Source organism: Apostichopus japonicus, chromosome 3 (genome assembly GCF_037975245.1).
Source record: "Apostichopus japonicus isolate 1M-3 chromosome 3, ASM3797524v1, whole genome shotgun sequence".
NCBI classification, from domain to species: Eukaryota; Metazoa; Echinodermata; class Holothuroidea; order Aspidochirotida; family Stichopodidae; genus Apostichopus; species Apostichopus japonicus.
In genome coordinates this window covers 17,124,336-17,143,206 of record NC_092563.1, presented here as the reverse complement: position 1 = coordinate 17,143,206, position 18,871 = coordinate 17,124,336, and the positions used below count along the sequence as shown (strand labels likewise).

General features: G+C 35.9%; 2 protein-coding genes across 3 annotated transcripts in view; both read left to right on the top strand.

Moving 5' to 3' along the window:
• Positions 1-7,813, top strand: part of LOC139965241 (protein virilizer homolog) — a 36,275-nt gene extending 28,462 nt beyond the window's left edge. The window contains exons 29-35 of the mRNA XM_071967414.1: positions 337-452; positions 1,427-1,500; positions 2,068-2,210; positions 2,679-2,775; positions 3,398-3,506; positions 4,845-5,045; positions 6,205-7,813. Of these exons, the coding sequence (XP_071823515.1) occupies positions 337-452; positions 1,427-1,500; positions 2,068-2,210; positions 2,679-2,775; positions 3,398-3,506; positions 4,845-5,045; positions 6,205-6,274 (810 nt within the window). The 3' untranslated portion in view covers positions 6,275-7,813. The remainder of the gene's footprint in view (positions 1-336; positions 453-1,426; positions 1,501-2,067; positions 2,211-2,678; positions 2,776-3,397; positions 3,507-4,844; positions 5,046-6,204) is intronic.
• Positions 7,814-10,094: 2,281 nt separating this feature from the next.
• On the top strand, positions 10,095-16,407 carry LOC139965239 (palmitoyltransferase ZDHHC1-like). 2 transcript variants are annotated; one of them, XM_071967412.1, is made up of 6 exons: positions 10,095-10,295; positions 13,292-13,488; positions 14,486-14,658; positions 14,903-15,004; positions 15,794-15,909; positions 16,316-16,407. In XM_071967412.1, exons 2-6 carry the CDS (start codon positions 13,342-13,344, stop codon positions 16,390-16,392), a joined length of 615 nt encoding a protein of 204 aa, XP_071823513.1. In that variant the 5' UTR covers positions 10,095-10,295; positions 13,292-13,341; the 3' UTR covers positions 16,393-16,407. The 2 variants fall into 2 exon arrangements, with proteins under 2 accessions (XP_071823513.1, XP_071823511.1); XM_071967410.1 differs by having other exon boundaries at positions 10,097-10,295; positions 13,295-13,488.
• The last annotated feature ends 2,464 nt before the right edge of the window (positions 16,408-18,871 follow it).

Sequence of the window (18,871 nt, the reverse complement as noted above, 5' to 3'; positions counted from 1 at the left end):
GTGACTTGATGATACCATTTCCCTACATATATAGTTGGACATGTGACTAAACTGGTGACTTTTTTCTGATGTTTGTGCTAGCATTTCCAATTGAGAAAAAACACAGAATGACTTTGAAGACTGTTGCACAGAATGCATTGTAACATAAAGTGACTTTTTTTTACAACATTTTAAGTCTTTTGTTTTCTTTCTTTCTTTCTTTTCTGTCATGCTCGTCTTCGAATGACAACTTGTCCTGTGGAACCGAAGTATTAAACAATCTTTGTTGTTAACATTTTTACATATAGTAGATGTTTACATTTTCCCTTCTTTTTTTGCATTTTCTGTATCCTTCAGGTGAAATGCGACCTTGAAGAAATGAGAAGCACTATCATCCCTGATTTTAATCTGAAAGAAGAGCTTGAGAAAGGCTTATTGACTGAAGACAGGTCACCAGACAAACCCAAACATAGGTAAGGGATTTCAAAACACATCAATTCAATGCCATATGGCTGGTGACAGGTCATTAGACAAACCCAAACATAGGTAAGGGATTTCAAAACACATAAATTCAATGCTATGACTAAAAGGCAGGTATAGTAAGGAATGTCCCAAAGACATACAATGAACCTTTTGAAGACAGGTCAACAGATCAACTCAAACATTAATACCAATGACAAACCACATAATTCAATGCTCATTGACTGAAGATTGGTCACCAGACAATCCCAAATATAGGTAAAGGATTTCAAAACACATCAATTCAATGCTATGAATAAAGGCAGGTAAACATAGTAAGGAATGTCCCAAAGACATGTAATGAAACTTTTGAAGACAGGTCAACAGATCAACTCAAACATTACCAATGACAAAACACATAAATCAATGCTCATTGACTGAAGATTGGTCACCAGACAATCCCAAATATAGGTAAAGGATTTCAAAACACATCAATTCAATGCTATGAATAAAAGGCAGGTAAACATAGTAAGGAATGTCCCAAAGACATGCAATGAACCTTTTGAAGACAGGTCAACAGATAAACTCAAACATTACCACCGACAAAACACATAAATCAATGAAATACCCGAAGAGACGTTACCAAAGACGTTACCAACTTCAAAATGCATATCAATCACTTAACGTGAAAATATCACATGTATACAAACATTGAAAAGGACTTATGGTGTCAAGATACATGTAACATCCATTAAAAACTTGTACATGTGTTGATTTTGAAGTGTTGCATCATCATAGATATATGATTACCTTTTTTTGCTGTGCTCATTACATTATTTGAATCGTTTGGCTTATGAAATTAGACCATTGCCCAATCAGTCATTTCAATGTATTTTGTTGTTTTCTTTGCTCCAATTTGTTTTTTGTTTTTTTTGCATTAACTTTCATTTTTTTGCTTTGCTTTAAAAAAAATTTCTTTCATTTTCAGGAGAACTGGATCCTATACGGCTCTCACATCGAAAGGAACAGGACAGTTTTCGAACACCATAAGGAGAGCACACAGTGAGTGTTCATTGGAATGACTAGAGCATGTATTACATTATGTTAAAATTTTCATCTATTGATACAAACCAGTATTTCAATATTGGGAACTGCCGTATTGTCTTATTTAAGTTTACAAAATTTAATCAGGCAAAATATTTTTTTTGTCAAATGCAACCGCAGTGTTAGTGACATTGTTTTGGCCCAAGTCCCCCCAAAAATATAAAGGAATGGAAATTTTACAGAACATTTGACATAACCTGTAAAACACAAGTGGCTACTCAAAAAGATACACTGCCATGTCCTGGAGTGGTAAAGTATTCACATTCTAAAATTAATTTTACTGTAGTGAGGCAAAAACATATTGATTTATCAACATTCTTGCCTCAATGTACATTTCACATTGTCTGCTAGAAACCACACCAATCATTGTGATAATTTCTGATAAGATGAGGTGAGGCTGGGGGTGGGGGGCCACTCTCCACTCTCTGGGGCCTGGTGTCAATTTAAGGGATGCAGGTAATATGGGCTAAAGAATAATGTCCATTTTACATGTACATTTACCACATTTTACTTGTTCCCTTGAAGATTCTGGTTTCAGAGGAGGTAAGAGAAATTATGACATCTTCCGCCAGAGAGCTCAGAATACGAGTCGCCCTCCATCCATGCACGTCGATGACTTTATGAATATTGAAAACACTCCAGGCAGTGGAGAAAATCAGTACAACAGGGTAAAGTAATACATCACTTCCTCTGATTGGTTGTTTGCATTTCAAATACATGGAAGCGGCCAATCAGAATGTTGAATAATTCCATGTGTATAAATCTAAGGTATTTAGGCTAATAACTGATCACAATGCTGGTTTTTTTCAAAATTGCAGTTTTACCAGATAATTTCCCCAATAGAGATAAATGCTAAATGTTTTTTGCAACAGGAAAGTGGCAAAGGATGTACTCGAATGGTGACGGTGTGTTCCAAAGTAAATTGATTCACTAGTTAAGCGCTACGGTGTGCTCTACGTCTCAACTTTTTCCATTTTATTACAACACGAAAATTTTATTTCAAAAAGAAGGATAAAAAATGAAAAATACAGACTTACATGTATGGAGCATTCATAACACACAGAAAACATTATAAGAGCAAATTCAAGCCATGTTTTTTGTTTAAAGTACCTTGAAGTTTTATCTTGAATTCACAGAATCAGCCTCAGAGGAGAGGAATGGGTGTGCCACGTGGATCCAGGGGTTCAAGAGGAGGGTTTAGACAGTGGTCAGGACCTTCCTTTAGGAGAGACGGTAAGTGAAATTCAATTTACCTTTCAAGTCATCTTCGTGTAAAGTTAGGATCGGCCAATCTTCCTTGCTACATAGGGCATACGTAGGGCATACATAGGGCATATCAAAGTGTTTGCTGTACAATATTATCAGCAGTGTCCAAAAGTGTGCACTTGATTTGATTAGTAAGCACCTGGCAACTATCTGTACTGACAAATTCATGGTACCATCCCCTTTCTAATTTTACTTTTTGCAGGGGGAGGAGGGGGTGGGGTTGGGTAAACCAAATATCACACTTTTTTGTAACTATCAATATTTTTAAACAAGATGACTCCATTGCAAATGTGCAAACACATAGTGGCTGGATTTCATTGAAGATTCACTCTTGTTTGATGTAATTTGGTTGGCTATGTAATACAAATATTAATCAAATTTTTCTGTGGAAATAGGAAACTTGACAAGTGCTGGTACATTTCTTTGAAAGCTAGAATGCACCATGAACTTGAACAACACATAAACACACGGACAAAGGTTCATTGTTGTTTGAATAAACATATATGAAGCAAAATGTGGTGTAATTATACATTGAAGAAATTGAAAATAAAATAAAAAAGAGCATTTTTTTGTCTTCATGGAATTCAAGGCCCTCCAAGGGGGATGCCAAGAGGGAGAGGACAGTGGGGTCCAGGTCGGAAACCAATGAGATCAAACTATCACCAAGGACCAGCCGACAGAAGTTACATGCAGAGAAGGTAAACATTTTTATGAAACCATAAATTGTAACAAAACCTGTATAGGATTTTTATTCAGAGTCAACTGTGTATATATATAAACTATTGCAGCAATAACTTGGGTAGGTATGCATAATGTCAGCTTTCCCACCATATAGATACATGTTTTCAAAAAAGGCATTCTTAAGTTTGTTACATTAGTGTCGAAACATGCAGATGTTTAATGATTCCAGAAAGTCTGCTAATCTCAAAGTTTATCGACTGTTAACCCAAAGCACATATTATTTCTCATAGTGAAGGTACCTAGCTTAATTTGCATATCAAATTCTGGTCTGGTGTTGTTGATGCTATCAGAAAGTTATCCACCAGTTTGCGCTAGATGAGTTTACTTGACATTATTGACTAGTGGGTGGAAAGTGATTTGAAACTGATAAAAGGTATATTAAAGGAATAATATTCAGATAATGTGGCACTTATATTCTTAAAGCTGAATGTGGTTGTCTTGAATGCAAATTATTTTTAACAAATAAAACTGTTCCTTATTCCAGGAAGCAAATCACAGTGAGTGTTCTGTGATGTCACACAGTAGACATTCCTCAAAAGCTTTACTTTCCTATAATAATATTGTTGTTGATTTATCCTTGAAATGTGATATGTTTGGAATGTTTGCTTTTAGTCCTCGATATTCTCTTCACGTTAGAAATATCATGAATGTGTAACCTGTTTGTGAGAACATTAATTCCCTCAGTGGGTATTAAATGATTTTTACGTTATAAAAAAAAAAAGACAATATTCATCTCAATTGCCATGATAACATTGTCACTTACCCAGCAGATTTGAAAGATTCATATCTTTGCCATAAAGATTGCTATAAAGAGTGGATTTTGTCTAAAATTCTACAGAAGCTTTCGAGCAAATTTGTCACGTAATCTACTTTATCCTCCGAAACATTCCCTTAATGTTATACAAGTTTATTACAGAAAAGCAACCAGCTGCTGTAAATAAATGACACTAGTTCTGCCTGTTTACGATCTGATCAGGTGGAGCTCAAATATGTATCCATCTTTTGTTTAGTTTATTTATTAATTTTATATCTATATTTTGTAAAATCAAACTTAACATATTTTTGTGCAGAAAAAAATTGAAAGTACTGTGTGGAAAACTATGTTTTTATTATAAATACTCAGATTCTCTTCTTCATTTATTTTATTTCTGTTTTAAGTTTTACCAAGAATATTTAATATTAATGGTAACCACCAGGTTTTTGATGTTAGAGGTTAATAGCTATGTAGTAAAACGATTGAATGTCTGTAGAATCAAACTGCAAATGAGATGTGTTACGTTTTATTCCATCCACAGACCAGACCCACGATCCGAGGGCCGACCACCACCGCGTAGCCCTGTTGGTCCTCAGACATATAATAATAGACCTGGCTCTGCTGACAGAATCAGAGGTCCTTACAGAGGAATGCATACAATGGGCCCCAGAGGCTCGCCTAGCCCTAGGAGAGGTGGTCGGGGCTACAGGGGTGGACATTGGACTGGGGACCCTCACATGAGGTATGAACATGTTTCTTAATGTTTCTCTCAGTGCAGCTCTGTGTAATCAGCGTTCTAGTTGGTGCTATGTAGGAATGTTGTTGAAAAGATAAAAAAAAGTAGAAAAGAACGAGATGAAGTGTCAAAAGGTTTTTTCTCTGAATCTGTAAGGTTACTACTGCTATAATACAATTACAATGCAGTTTGTAAGTCTAGGTGTTTCATTTCAATGGTGCGTATATGCATATACTTATATATATATGCGTTTGTGTATTTGTATTTAATTGTGTATGTATGCATATCTGTATATTTATGTATTGTGGGTGGTGGGGTGGGTGGGTTATACGTGTTGGGTTGGTGTGTGAGTGGATATAGGTGTTACTGTCTTCTTGTATTTTTCTCTCTATTTACTTATGGGAGCGCTCAACTAGACAAGCCCTCTGGGTTTTTTGGAGTGCCTCCTTTCACAATTTTCCCTGTTGATATGTTTTGTCACTTAGTTAACGTTTTATATTGTGAAGAAACAAATAAATGAATTGTTCAAGTGTCATTTTAAAATGACCATGAACATTTGTTGGTACTTTATAGTACACAAAGTTTTGAACAACATATCAAAGTTGAATGATTTGTGTACAGATTCATTTACAAGGAAATTTTGTTTGATGTTTCGCATTGTAGCATCATATTGATAAGTTAAAGCAGTGTTGTGTAGTCTTTATTCTTCAGTATAGTCATGATAGTGGGTTCAATGTAATTGCAGCTGAGAGATTCATTGATAGATTTGATTGTTTGATCAATCTTTTGGCCGACTGTTTGGTTGAATATTTCTCTACAACTGTGAATAATCTTTTAACTAAAGTGTTTAATCATTTCACTGATGAAATAACAGATCATTAGACTGATTGGTTTACGAATCATTTTCCTGATTGATTGATTGATTAGTTGTTTGATTGAATAGATCAATATTGATTGACTATTTCTTTTCAATGGTGCGTAATATTTTTACTGAATGACTTTTGTTTGACTAATGGATCGATCGATTACTTAGCTGATACTTCGACCTATTCAATGGTATTATGACTGGCTAATTGTTGAAATATTTGTCTAATTGATTAGTTAATTAATTATGCGATGGGCAAATTCACTGATTGGTCGATGCTCTTGTTTCTTTCATCTACAGACCACAAGGAAAGGGAATGAGAGGCAGGCCACCACCTCCAGGAAGACATTCTCGATCCTTTACAAGATAAATTGAGATGAATCAGTGTCAGCCTCCTGAAACAGACATATTACAGATCTGAGGCAGAACTTTTTATGTCTGGGATGGACTTATAAAGCACATATTTCCTCCTTGTGTACATCTTTCATCACATGTGTCATCTGCTGAGTCGAGGTCGATCCTCATCAGTAGAAGTGATAAGTGTTCGTGTGGATTTTTGTTTACATTACAAGCTAAATGACCACTGACTATGGGCAACTGTCATAAGTTAAAATAATAACTTCCTAATTGTGATAATAAGTGGGGTCTGGGCATACAAATTTGTATGTGGAATTGATTTTTAATTAGTCTTTTATTAGGAATCTTAGAGTGACAAGAGACAGAAGAAGATTTAAGTTTGATGAGTCATTTCTTTGAACAATGTTTATTCACATTACTGCAGACAGCTTGTGCAAAGCACACTGCTGCCAGCCAGTTGGGACAATTTTCCTAATTGCTAATACCTCTCTAAGCTGTCCTCCCATATCATGCTTCAAATCACTCATATTGACAGTATGAACAGTTCCTCACCTCTATCTGATAGAAACATGATATTTATACTGCTCGTACTGACAATATGAGTGCTCTGGAAGCGGGACATTACAATAAAGTATAGAGAGAATTGTCCCAACTGGGTGCTGCTGCCTGTTTTACCAGTGAATGTTGAAGTATGAGCATATTTATAAGTGTAATCCATTAGTATCAGTTAACTGTATCAGGGGTAGAGTGTTCCCTAGCTTAATGGCTAGAGTTTGAGTTAAACTCACAACATATAATAACAGAATAGTTCTATATTATGTTACACTTCAAGATGACTGCTTTAGGAGACGAGAGAGAAAGGTGGATTGAAGTTAGTACTGTAACGCTGATAACTAAATAAAACGTGACATACTTGTAAATTTAAGACAGAATTAGTACTACATAGCCTGATAACTAGCATCACTCTGTTAATGCAATTCATACTGGAATTTTGAATTTTTGATAACTAAATTCAAGTGTGACATCTTAGAAGTTTAAAAGAGAGATGATACTGTAAAGCATCTTGTGTGAATGCAATCAATGCTGTAGTCAAAAACACTGTGAGTTAGGTTGATACGTTTAAAGCTATAATGCAATTACTGTAGAGGAGTGGTGTCTTCTATGAGTATGGTTGTTACTGTTCTTCATATGAATGCCTGTAAGGGTGGTGGGGGGGGGGGTATATACTATTGTAAACTTGAATACATATTAATATTGTATTTCAGATAAAAGCTAGTAAGAATGATATATCTCGTTAATATGAAAACTGTCTTTACTTCAAACAACCATTAACTAATGACTCGTTTTAACCTTCATTCAAAATAAAGAAGGATTTTCGCCTGGAAGTGTCATTGACAGCCATTTTGTTATTATAATCATGTAAATATACCAGCTGGTATTGGTTTTTCCAAACCCTGAAACCTAAGATTCTGTTAATTAGGTTTGTCTGTTTGTAGTCATTGTGTGAATCAATAACATTGATGTTGTTTTGAAATATCAAATGAAAAATGTGTCTCAATTTCGTTTCCTGTTCTTTTGTGTTTGTTAACATTGATTTTATGTAGAAACAGGACATAAAGGTTTCAGGTGTAGTTTTACAGCAGCAAAAAATGTTAAGGTTCTTATTATTGAGTCTACCTCACACAAAATAATGTGTATACACCAAAACATGTCTCATAGGTTTAGAAAAATAGTCTGCTGATATCAGCTTAATATCAAGAAAGTTCTCAAAGGGGAGACGACCAGGCTCTGAAATAGGGACCCCCTTGCCCTAGCCTGGCTGATATTGCCTCCACCCCCGACCCCCGTCCCCCACACATCCATACATCCTTGAAATGTACATCACTGATTTAGGTATAGTGTTATGCATTTTGTTGACAGGTTAAGAATTTCTTCATTTGAACAAAAAAGGGAGTAAACATGCTTAACGGCTATCAAATAACAAAAAGAAAATGTTTAAACTCAATTAAAAAATCTGCTTTAATCCCCCAAAGTATTTAATAGCCAATAATTTAATATTTGCATTACAACTGTTTCTCTGCTCAGTAAAACTTTTATCATGGATATTTAAAGGAAGGAGAATGTGGCAAAAATTGCACCCTCATTGCCCGTATTTCATAATTCCCCCCCCCCCCCCACCCTCTCCACAATTTTAGGTTATTAGTTTGCAATAATAAAGACAATCACTGACTACTCTGTTTGAAGGTATATATACACTTTGTTTACCTAACACCCACCTCACCTGCCCCCTCATCATCAAGCCCACTACAATTTCGGTAAAAGTAATATGATTCCAAAAGTTGAGTTTCCCTTCTCTCCTATCTGTCACCCAAAAAATATATTGAAAAAAATTCTGTTAAAAAAAAATTGTTTCATTGAAGACAATAATCCCTAGTTTCTTGTCCTGTTTATTTGTTTGCTCTGGTTTTCGGCAGACAAGAAATAAAAGTTGCCATTATGTATATCTACAGCCTTTTATTTAAATTTGTTTCATTCTCTGGATAAGTTGTCTCAAATACAGGTTAGAAAATACCGCACTGGCTGGTGGAGATACTTGTGAAACGACGGTGTACTCGAAGTTTTCCCATACGGTCGGTGGTAAGTATTCAACTAATAATGTTCCTCCTGATCTACATTTCGGCGAACTTCAGTCAAGAAGGGAAATCAATAGTCTCAATGAGTAAGTTAGCCCCAGTAATCCTCATTTAATATCAGTTTCGGAAGAGAATTAGACCGCTGTACCTTAATTACTAATATTAACACTTATGGCATATACAGGATACCGTAGAAAATACTCCTCGTGTGTGTGGATGAAAAACGTCTTTACGGGGAACAGTATTCCAATATTTGGACCTAATGTTATAAATTACTGTATAGCTTCAACGGAGGGGCCTAACGTGAAAACGTACGGGAAATTAGAACTTCGATATCTTCTTAATATCACGTTCACTGCGACTGATAGTTAGTTCAGTAGTGATTACATCTTTAGTCTATTCCATTCTACATGGAATTTGTAGGCAGAAATCATAAAAGAGACTTGTCATAAAAGCAAATACAAGCCAAAAAACGATGTATGTACGGATGCCTAATATGTCCATACTGTTACTTGTGTAATTCTATACTCCGTTACATAGATAATGGTAATGTAAAGAGGAATGTTATTGAATCCATTCAAGAAGCCAACATAATATTTTGGTGCATAGAAAAAGTAAAAGGAACATCCTGATTACAGACAATTGGACACTTATAGCAAATCTAAAATATTTCACTATGCATGGCTTTCTGCAGAGTAACCACAAATTAACTTCTTGCTGTGTGGTTCCAAATAAATAGCGTATTAATGTTATATGTTTTATATTATTTCTAGTTTACAAGCGCAATCCGCATTCCTGATTTGTAACGAATCGCTTCATTTTAAGGTCGAGTTGAAGCAACCGTTTCACAATGGTACAAAATCTACGTCGATGTCGCAAAGCGTGTCATTTTTACTTCTTTTCATTTCCTAGTCCTGTATTGATTTCGACTCTAGTGAATAGATTACGATATCTTGATCCCAAATGAGTTTTACGAAAAGCACGCGGCCCACTGACATTATCATCTAAAAATACGTCCAACAATCTGTCGTATTTTTCCATATACCACCGACGTTGATAGAGTCTAGGAGGATAAATACCATTTGCTTGCAAAGCTGACGTTTCGATGTTATTACCGAACACGCTTTGAAAGAATTGGTGAATGTCGCCCTCACTTCCGGCGCCAGAGCTTGCCGACAAAAATACAGTGCAAGTGACTTGCGTTAGTAACAGAAAACACCACCAATACATTATAAGTGGAATTTGGGCTTCAGTATATAGTGCAAGAAAAGTGTAGCCTAGGATTTGTGTTAATCAGTGTACATGTAACACATAGTGCATAGGCTATAGCTGGATGATGCGAAGCTAACGACAGAAAATAATATAACCTTTATCCCTATTCTTCGATACCAGCCCAACATGGTGAGATATTTGTTTTTTAACTAGCTTAAGTTAAATACGCGAGTGGGAATTTAATGTGTTTAATATTAACCGTGAAACTTCGCTTAGACAAACTTAGCGTTAATGCCTGATTTTTCTGCTAGCTTAGCCAAACTTAAACTGTTAATATATGTTAGTGTTACTGTTAGTGAAAGTCGACGATTAGGCTAGTTAAGGTGATAAATGTATACCGGTATAGAGTTGCTAGCCACAGTCTAGTAATACCTCGCAAAAGCCTAGGCCTGTGGTGCAGATATGTTTCAAAACTGCCAAAAGTACTTTACCACATTTCCGTACTTACTGTAGCTTCGTTCTTTGTAGACCTGTCCATAACTCACAGCACTTAGGCCTAGGCCCACTGACTAAACGTAACGTCATAGTTAGGACTAAGTTAGTATAGGCCTACTACTAGTATTAGTACTACTAGTCATAAGGTTGGGCTAAGTGGAATTTAAGACCTAACATAAGTTGTAGGTCTTGCAGACCAACAAATATACTTTAAACTACATGCCACTTAGCGAGCTTGACTGAAATCTACTTTCCAAATACAAAATTCTTACACCACTATTAATAATTATGATTAAGGCTATGTTTAAAGGCATTGAAGACTCGCGCACAAAGAAACGTCTCATGCTGGTAATCTGACCTTGTTTCGAATGAGGTGTAACAGAAGTGTTAGACATAACCATTGATCCCAGAAAATACACACACAGCTTGCTACCGTCGGTAATTAGACACTAGTGCACAGTCAATACATGCAGATACGGTCAATAGCCACAACACAGTGTATAAAGCAGCGATGGACATCTCAGATCTAGATGAAAGATAACAAGGTACCACGTTTCATTACTGTCTGCATTTTTTAGCGACACAAAAAACTTCACTTGCAAGCAACGGAAAGTTAACTTTTTCAGATCGCGGCACACGGTTTGGGGCGAGTCTTCAATGCCTTTAAGCCTCGAGGCTGGAGCCATAGGCCTACAGATATAAGTAGTAGTATGGTACCTAACTAAGTTATAACATCAATACTTTCTAAGGTTAGATACATGTTTAATGTGCATTGGAGTTTTTTTCTGTGCAATATAAAGTTGAAATTTCTTTCACCTAAAAAAAAAGCATGAACAACATAAAATATGTTACTAAGCATCTAGGCCTATTTTGTTTCGAACAATTCCAAAGAACTTTGGCAAGAATGGTGTTTACTTGCTACATAGGTAGCTTGGCATCTGTAAACATAAGGGCTCCCGAAGTGCTTACTAAGCTCTTAGACCTACAGTATATTACTGTACCTAGGTGTGGGCAAGTATGCCAATACAGTATCACACCTCTACCAACTTTGAACTGCTACTCGAGTACATAGCAAGTTTCTTTTATTTACCAATTGTGTATTCTTGCAGTTTTAACTGCAAAATGGTATACCAAAAATGTCTTTGTTACCCTACTACACTGCCAAACGCAAGGTTATCATTTGTATCTGAATATATCTAAGGTTAACAAAGAATAGATCTGTCTTCCACTTGTAACATGTGTTGAGTGAGAATCTGAATAATCTTTACAAAAAATTCAGTAAACTTGTCTCAAAACTCACAGATTTTAGAATTTAGTGAAGTATTACCAACATTGGGCATGTAGAAAATGCCTCAAGAAATCATCCATTAGGTGTTTGTCCAACCTCTTTTTGTGTTGGAAATTCTGGCAGTACTTGAAACATTTTTTCTACACTTTTTGGTGTTAATGAAGCTAATACTATCCTACCTACCTTCTGAACCAACTGATTTGTCGGCAAAATGGTTTCACTTAAATGACAAACAATAATGACAAACTTGAATTGTGGAATTCATTTTTGGCATATCAGCTCTAAAAGGTTCTTGAATCATAAGCTCATAGAATTTAATAGTGCAAAACCTTACTTGTCATGGATACAGCTTGCTAAAAGTTTTTGTAGATCCTTTAGTTATTAAATGCACTTTTTATATTTCAAGTTTAGAGGGGGATTTCCATTGTTTTATTGTAACTACTACTTGGGCTGCTAGTAATATACTAGACTGTTTAGGGGTTGCCTGACCATTTAACCAAACTATCATGATGTTGATATTCAAGAAACTTTTTAATTGGTTTAATAAAATTGAATAAATGAACACAACACTTTATGAATACTTGTGAAACATATTACGCACTTCGTAAGCGCAACCTTTACTTGGATAAAGATGTTAACATGCGATTTTAAATGATGTTTTCGCTGTATATTCACAAAGGGAGAGAAAGCTCTGTGAAGTTTGTGAACAAACTATTGCACATGATAAATTCTCGTCTATATAGTGCCATACAGAAAGCTAACCGTTTTCACGGTTAATTCCCATTGAGATTGGCCATTGACAAAAATCAGTTTACAACTTTAACTTACTTCAAGTTTGCCAAGGTACTGCTTTTATGATACTGTGATGTGTTTGTAACGAGAGTCTTGCTATTGTTGGGGTTTGACTAGCCCACGAGTCACTCGCCAAAATGTCTAGCGTGGTGCATTCTCTATCAGCCAGAGTAATAATTCTACTCGCCAGTGGCAAGTTGACGAGCGTGCTCGTCAAGGCAGGAGGGACGGATATTTTATGCCACAGTTAGTTTCTGCCATTGCTTTCTGCTATAATCCCCATGCATTTCCTATATGGCAAAAGCACGTACACAATTTCTGTGGGGACAAATCACTTTTTGTTGTCTGCTTTTTATGGTAAGTTTTTGTCAAAACTGTAAAGTTGTGTATCAAAATCGTTCATTGTGTTAATTATTATTATGAAGTTTAGATTAATAAAATGTTTAATTTATGTTTAATGTAAAAAAAAAGGGGAATGTACAAAAAATGTTTAATTAATGTGTAATTGAAATAAAATGTTAGATTAAAAAATGTTAGATTAATAAATTTATTAATCAAATTATTAATAAAACCTTTCCTTTCTTTCTTTCTCTTCTTCTCTTCCTTACCGTAGTGATTATCATTTCTCATCTACAATGCAGATCCATTGAGGCAACTCAAATGGTTTTCTGTAGGACCAACGGGTGGAGCTGGCCTCCTCATCCCCTGCAGTTTGTCGCTCTCGGTTTCCTGCTGTATTTCAGTGTCTTCTATTTTGGAGTAGCAAACCTTGTCCTCCCATCCAAGTGGCAACTAGCAGGCTATGCTGTATCCTTTTAATTTTGTCTTTTTAAGGTTATTTCTGCCCAAGATAAGGGAAATAATTTAGGGTTCACATTTGGTGTAGTCAGTTTTTTTTTTTTTGCAGAAAATACTGAAAATACTAGGCTATATAGTTCTGTTCTGTTTAATTTATTTTTTACTGATCTACTGTACATATTTGTGTAACAATAAACCCAGTTTATGAAAGATTTTGCTATGAGATACATCTGATAAATGCTGTCATTGCTGTGCTTGACTCTAAAACTGTATACATAATTAAATTTGTTAATTAAACATCACCAAACAAAGAAATGGTGGGGCATAAATTAGCTGCTCCTTAGAAACATTGGCCGTACTTGTTACATGTTAGAAATAATTCCTAATTGTGTTTATATACTATATCTCCGAGTTGTATCTCTGGTATTATTACATTAACCAATTTTCACTTTTCAAAATAAAATAAAACTAGAGAGCCTGTGTAAGAGAATGTGAAAATTAAAGTAAGTTGGCCTGACGTTTCGATCCTAGCAGGATCTTCTTCAAAGGCTAAGCCTTCAAAGGCTTTTAGCCTTTAAAGAAGATCCTGCTAGGATCGAAACGTCAGGCCAACTTACTTTTACACAATTTTCACTTTTATAAAACAATTCTGACCATTCTTCTACTCACATATTTAAGGAAAATAAAGAGAGTCTTTTCGTGCATTGTAATCGACTGAACATTTCTACAAAAAATATTGGGTAATATCTGTGAGTGAATGATATTGCAAGCAAAGTGGAAGTGGAGTTGGACGCAATAGGTAAAAAAGCAAATTATTATCATGAAGGCTAATTGCAATTTTATTCCCTTTTAATAATATAATTTCATATTAAAGTCACTTAATTATCCACCAGGTAAGATTAACAATCATCAGCCCTGTCCATGTCGATCACATGAAAATCATGGATAAATTACTAATTAAGACAAATTAATATTTAACTGACTGTGTCCTTAACATTACCCTCAGGTCATTGGTACTTCCTTTGTTGTTCAGGCATTGTCATATTTACTGAGTATGACAATAAATCCTGTTGATCCATACTCTGGAAGGAAAGGAAAAGAAAAGACTGGAAAATTTGACAGAGCCCAGCACTCTCATGTCATAGAAAACCGTTATTGCTACATCTGCGAGACACAAGTGTAAGCATCAGCCCTCGTAGACTCGAGAAAAGGCTAAATTTGTGTTGTAAATTGCGTAAAAATTTGCCAAAAAAAATTGGCAGTAATAATAAGGAGCAATTTTCATGTAGGCATTATGTGAAAGTAACTTTCCTTCTGCATAATTGGTATCAGCGAATGTCAATTTTCTTTCGTCTTCACATTAATATTTGTCATTTACCAGTTTTATTCATTTTTTTATATATTTTTTTCCCCCCACCCTCAGCTTACCAAAGTCGAAACACTGTGGTACTTGCAATAAGTGCGTGTCCGATTTTGATCATCACTGTAAATGGCTGAATAACTGTGTCGGTGGCAAAAATTACAAGTAAGCGTCTTTAATAAATCTTCTTTTAGCAATAAATCTTCTTTTAGACAGGATACATGAAGAGTATGTCCAAACACTGCATGAGTTGCCTGTCTGATAACAGAAGAATGACTATGAAGGCTTAGGGCAATTTTACCTTAGAAAAGGCTGCAGGTTGGAACATTGATTTCAGCGGGTTATAAACACAAGACTGACCATAATTTAAACATCAGTAAAATATTGAAGAGATGAAAGAAGACACTGAAAAAGAATGGTAAGCAGATTGTGTGACGAATATTCATAACCTAAAATGGACTATAGAATATAAGGAGACCTACAGTTAACAATTGAGGCAAAATTAAATTTTTGTTATGTTCTAATGAATTTCTAAATTATATATTTTTTATGAAACACCAGATTCAAGTGTGGCAAAACGAGAATCTAAAGAACCATTGGAATCGCTCACGACCATTACAAGGTCTTTATAAATGCTACAATGCAATGTCAACAAAACAATGGTGAAAGAAAACAAATTGATATAGTTGCAAAATTAAAATACCATTTTGTCATCCAGGCATCCTCAATTATAGAAACATGGACCACTCACCTAGGACTATGCTCAATTATACAAGTTCCACAGCTGAAGACACCACCCTATAGAAAAATCATGCCTGCCGGCCTGCCTCATACATCTTTAAGTTTAATTAATTGGTAAGGAATGAAGATAGAGTTACATCTACTATAAATACGAAAGTAAAGACTTGTACCAACCGTGTATTTCAGAGATGCTTCTGTTTCTCTTTTCGGCAGATTTTTCCTTCTCCTTCTGGTAACCGGTTTGACTAGTGCAATATTGGTGTTAATCGTGTTACTCTATATATGTGTAGTGTATTGGGTTCATCCACAGCTACTTCATCCATACTACAGTAAGTTGGAACTATTTTTTATTTATTTATTTTTTCTGGCACAGATCACCTGTAAGGAGATCGTTATCATGAAAGTGAAAAAGAACCAATTACCTAGAATCCACAAGAAATTTATTGGGAATAGAAAAGGGTGGACTAACTATTTAAAAACTTTACAAATTGCCACTGTTGTCTTTGAAAATGCTCTGCATGATAAAATGAAAAAGGTGGTATGGGGCACTCCGTCTGCTTATACACCTCCTTCATTTCATCAGATGAAGGTTATGTTATAATTATGTCCTGATTACATCTCATTTTTTAATTCTTATAGGTTCACAGCCCAACATTTTTTTTTCCATATGATTTGCCCAAAATTGTTCAATAAAAAGTTCATGCAACTTTTATTATGTTATCATTTATCATTTAGCCTCTGAAGAAGATCCTGCTAGGATCGAAACGTCAGGCCAACTTATTTCTACACATTCTCTTACACAGGCTCTCTAGTGAATAACCAGTTTGCTAACAGTTTTATTTTATTTTAACTTTTAATATTGTCATGGAAAAGTTCAATGAAATTTTAGTTTCACCAAAGTGTAGGAACCCATCCCCATGCGTATCAATGGGCTTGTCCAGTTATATTTGAATTTTTTCAACACACTGAGACTTGTTTTTCTTTCTGTATTTCTTCCTTTTCTACTTTCGTTCTTTCTTGAAAGCCACTGAACATTCTTTTAAGTGAGATATTTTGTTCATCCTGTCTTTCCAGATGCTGATAGTACTGTTATGAAATAGTAATACCATCTCTTTGATGTTACCGAAACACTCCATCGAGACACCTTATGGGCCTCTTATGTATTTATCTAGGTCATGGATTCAGTTTTCCCACGAGAAGTTTTTAACTATCTTATTGAATCTTGGTACAGGGCCTTTTCCCAAAATAGATTCCATTATGTCTGTGGAACATTCGAGAAGGTTTTCTCACGTGGTATGGAAGTTTCCATAGAAAGGGGATGGACTTCCAAACTCCCAACCAATCAGGGCAGATCAGTGCCAGCACAATTATTTTTATATCGTTAAGTTAATACTGGATGGTCAGGTTATTGGCTGCCTCCTGATTGTGCGCAGAGGGATTTTGTAGAAGTATGGTATATAAGAAAAAGGAGGCCGAAAGTTTATCACTTGATCAGCAAATTTATCACTCCGTCAGCGCTCCGTGATCAGTTCGTTGCTTCGTCACCATTTCATCACTCTTTCTAATTGTTTAATTGACGGAGTCAAGTCAAGTCAAATCATTGTAATTTAGTTTTATTTGTAAAGAGAATCGACAGAGAAGAAATTATACCGAATCATCAAATCAAATCCTATCTCGTCAAATTGTTTTTTTGTGTGAAGTCATTGTTTTCTTCCGTTCGAGACATCTCCTGAAGAAGCGTAAATACGGCATCAAGACATCCCAGTACCTTTCTATCGCGAGTCCCGATATAGTTTTACTATCGGAGGAGCCGGGCTCGACACAATATTACATGGTGGAGATCGGTTGCTTTCTTCAGGAACAAAACGGTAACGGAACTTTTCACAACTTTCGTTCGTTACGTTCAATAACGAACAGGTGATTTTTTTTTTGGCCCGAAGACCTAACGAGGAACACAGCGCATGTTCACGACCTAGCCTAACGGAAACACTCTGCGATGGAAGTCAGCCTATACTAGCCTAAGTCTGTACACCGGAACCACTGATCTGTACACTAACGTTAATCAACCCAGCATGCAGTTCGCGTTTGAACATTCGCGCAACTAGTACGTAGAATACTACAGCTCTAAACATCAGAACTGAACATTTTTCGCGATCTAAGCCAAGACTCTACCCGATGTTAACGGCGAACGAATCTGCAGTATACGAGATGTAGGCCTACCTGCTACCACCTACCTGCTACTACCTGCTACTACCTACCTGCTACTACCTGCTGCTACTACTATACTACTACTAGCCGAGGGTCTTCAATCATCGTTTGCAGTTCCAGTACCAGTTCATAGTTAAACTTAAGGGTGAGTGAAATCATGCCAATTTGTATCCCAACCCCTATTTGAGATCAGAGTGTAACGATAAGTTGTTTTAAATCGTGTCCATCATGTATTGCATATTTGTTATTTGTATTTAATTATGGTCGATAGTGTGTTCAATTTAGTAAAGGCTCATGTTGTATACTCGTAACTAGCCTAATTGTATGCGGCATAATGTCCGTCAGTGAACAGGAAACTTCGACCTCTGTTAATGTTATGCAGAAACATAGGCCCACTGATTTTTTGCCATCACGATTTCAGGGCGATGTAGTTGATGCAGATTTAGCCGAAGCTCATTATTTGGGATTTGAAGATTATTTAGAGTTGCATAAATTGCCGCCCCAAACCCCCCCTGTAGAGGCAGAATTTAATGAAATATGTCGCATATTTAAGCGAACACTAAAAGGCCAAGCCAGACTCTGGATTGAAAACAAAAATTTTTCAACTATTGCTGATCTGCGCAAGCAATTCCTTGCTCGTTTCAGTCCAGGCACTTCTTCCTACGCTAAATCACAGGCATTTCATGCATTAACCTATACGCCAGGTGATACAGCTCAAGCACATTTGGCCAAAATTTCAAAAGCTGCAGCACAATTAAGTTATGGCGAGGACCAAATTAGAGATAAATTCATCTCGACCCTGCCTTTGCAATGCCGCTCAGCAGTGTTAATGTCTGCATCACCAAAAGCAACAATTGCAGATTTGGTCATGAAAGTCCAATGTTATTTTGACTTACAAATCCAAAGTCAACCCACAGCTTCTTCCGAACTATTTATGGCAATGCACGACAAAGCGTCTTCTGTTCAGACTCCATCTATTTCTGCATCTTCTGAGATACACGAGTTGTGTACCAAAATTCAGGAATTAGAGACCAAGTTTGATCAGTCACGTAGGTCAGAATCGCAAGACAATCCTAAAGATAT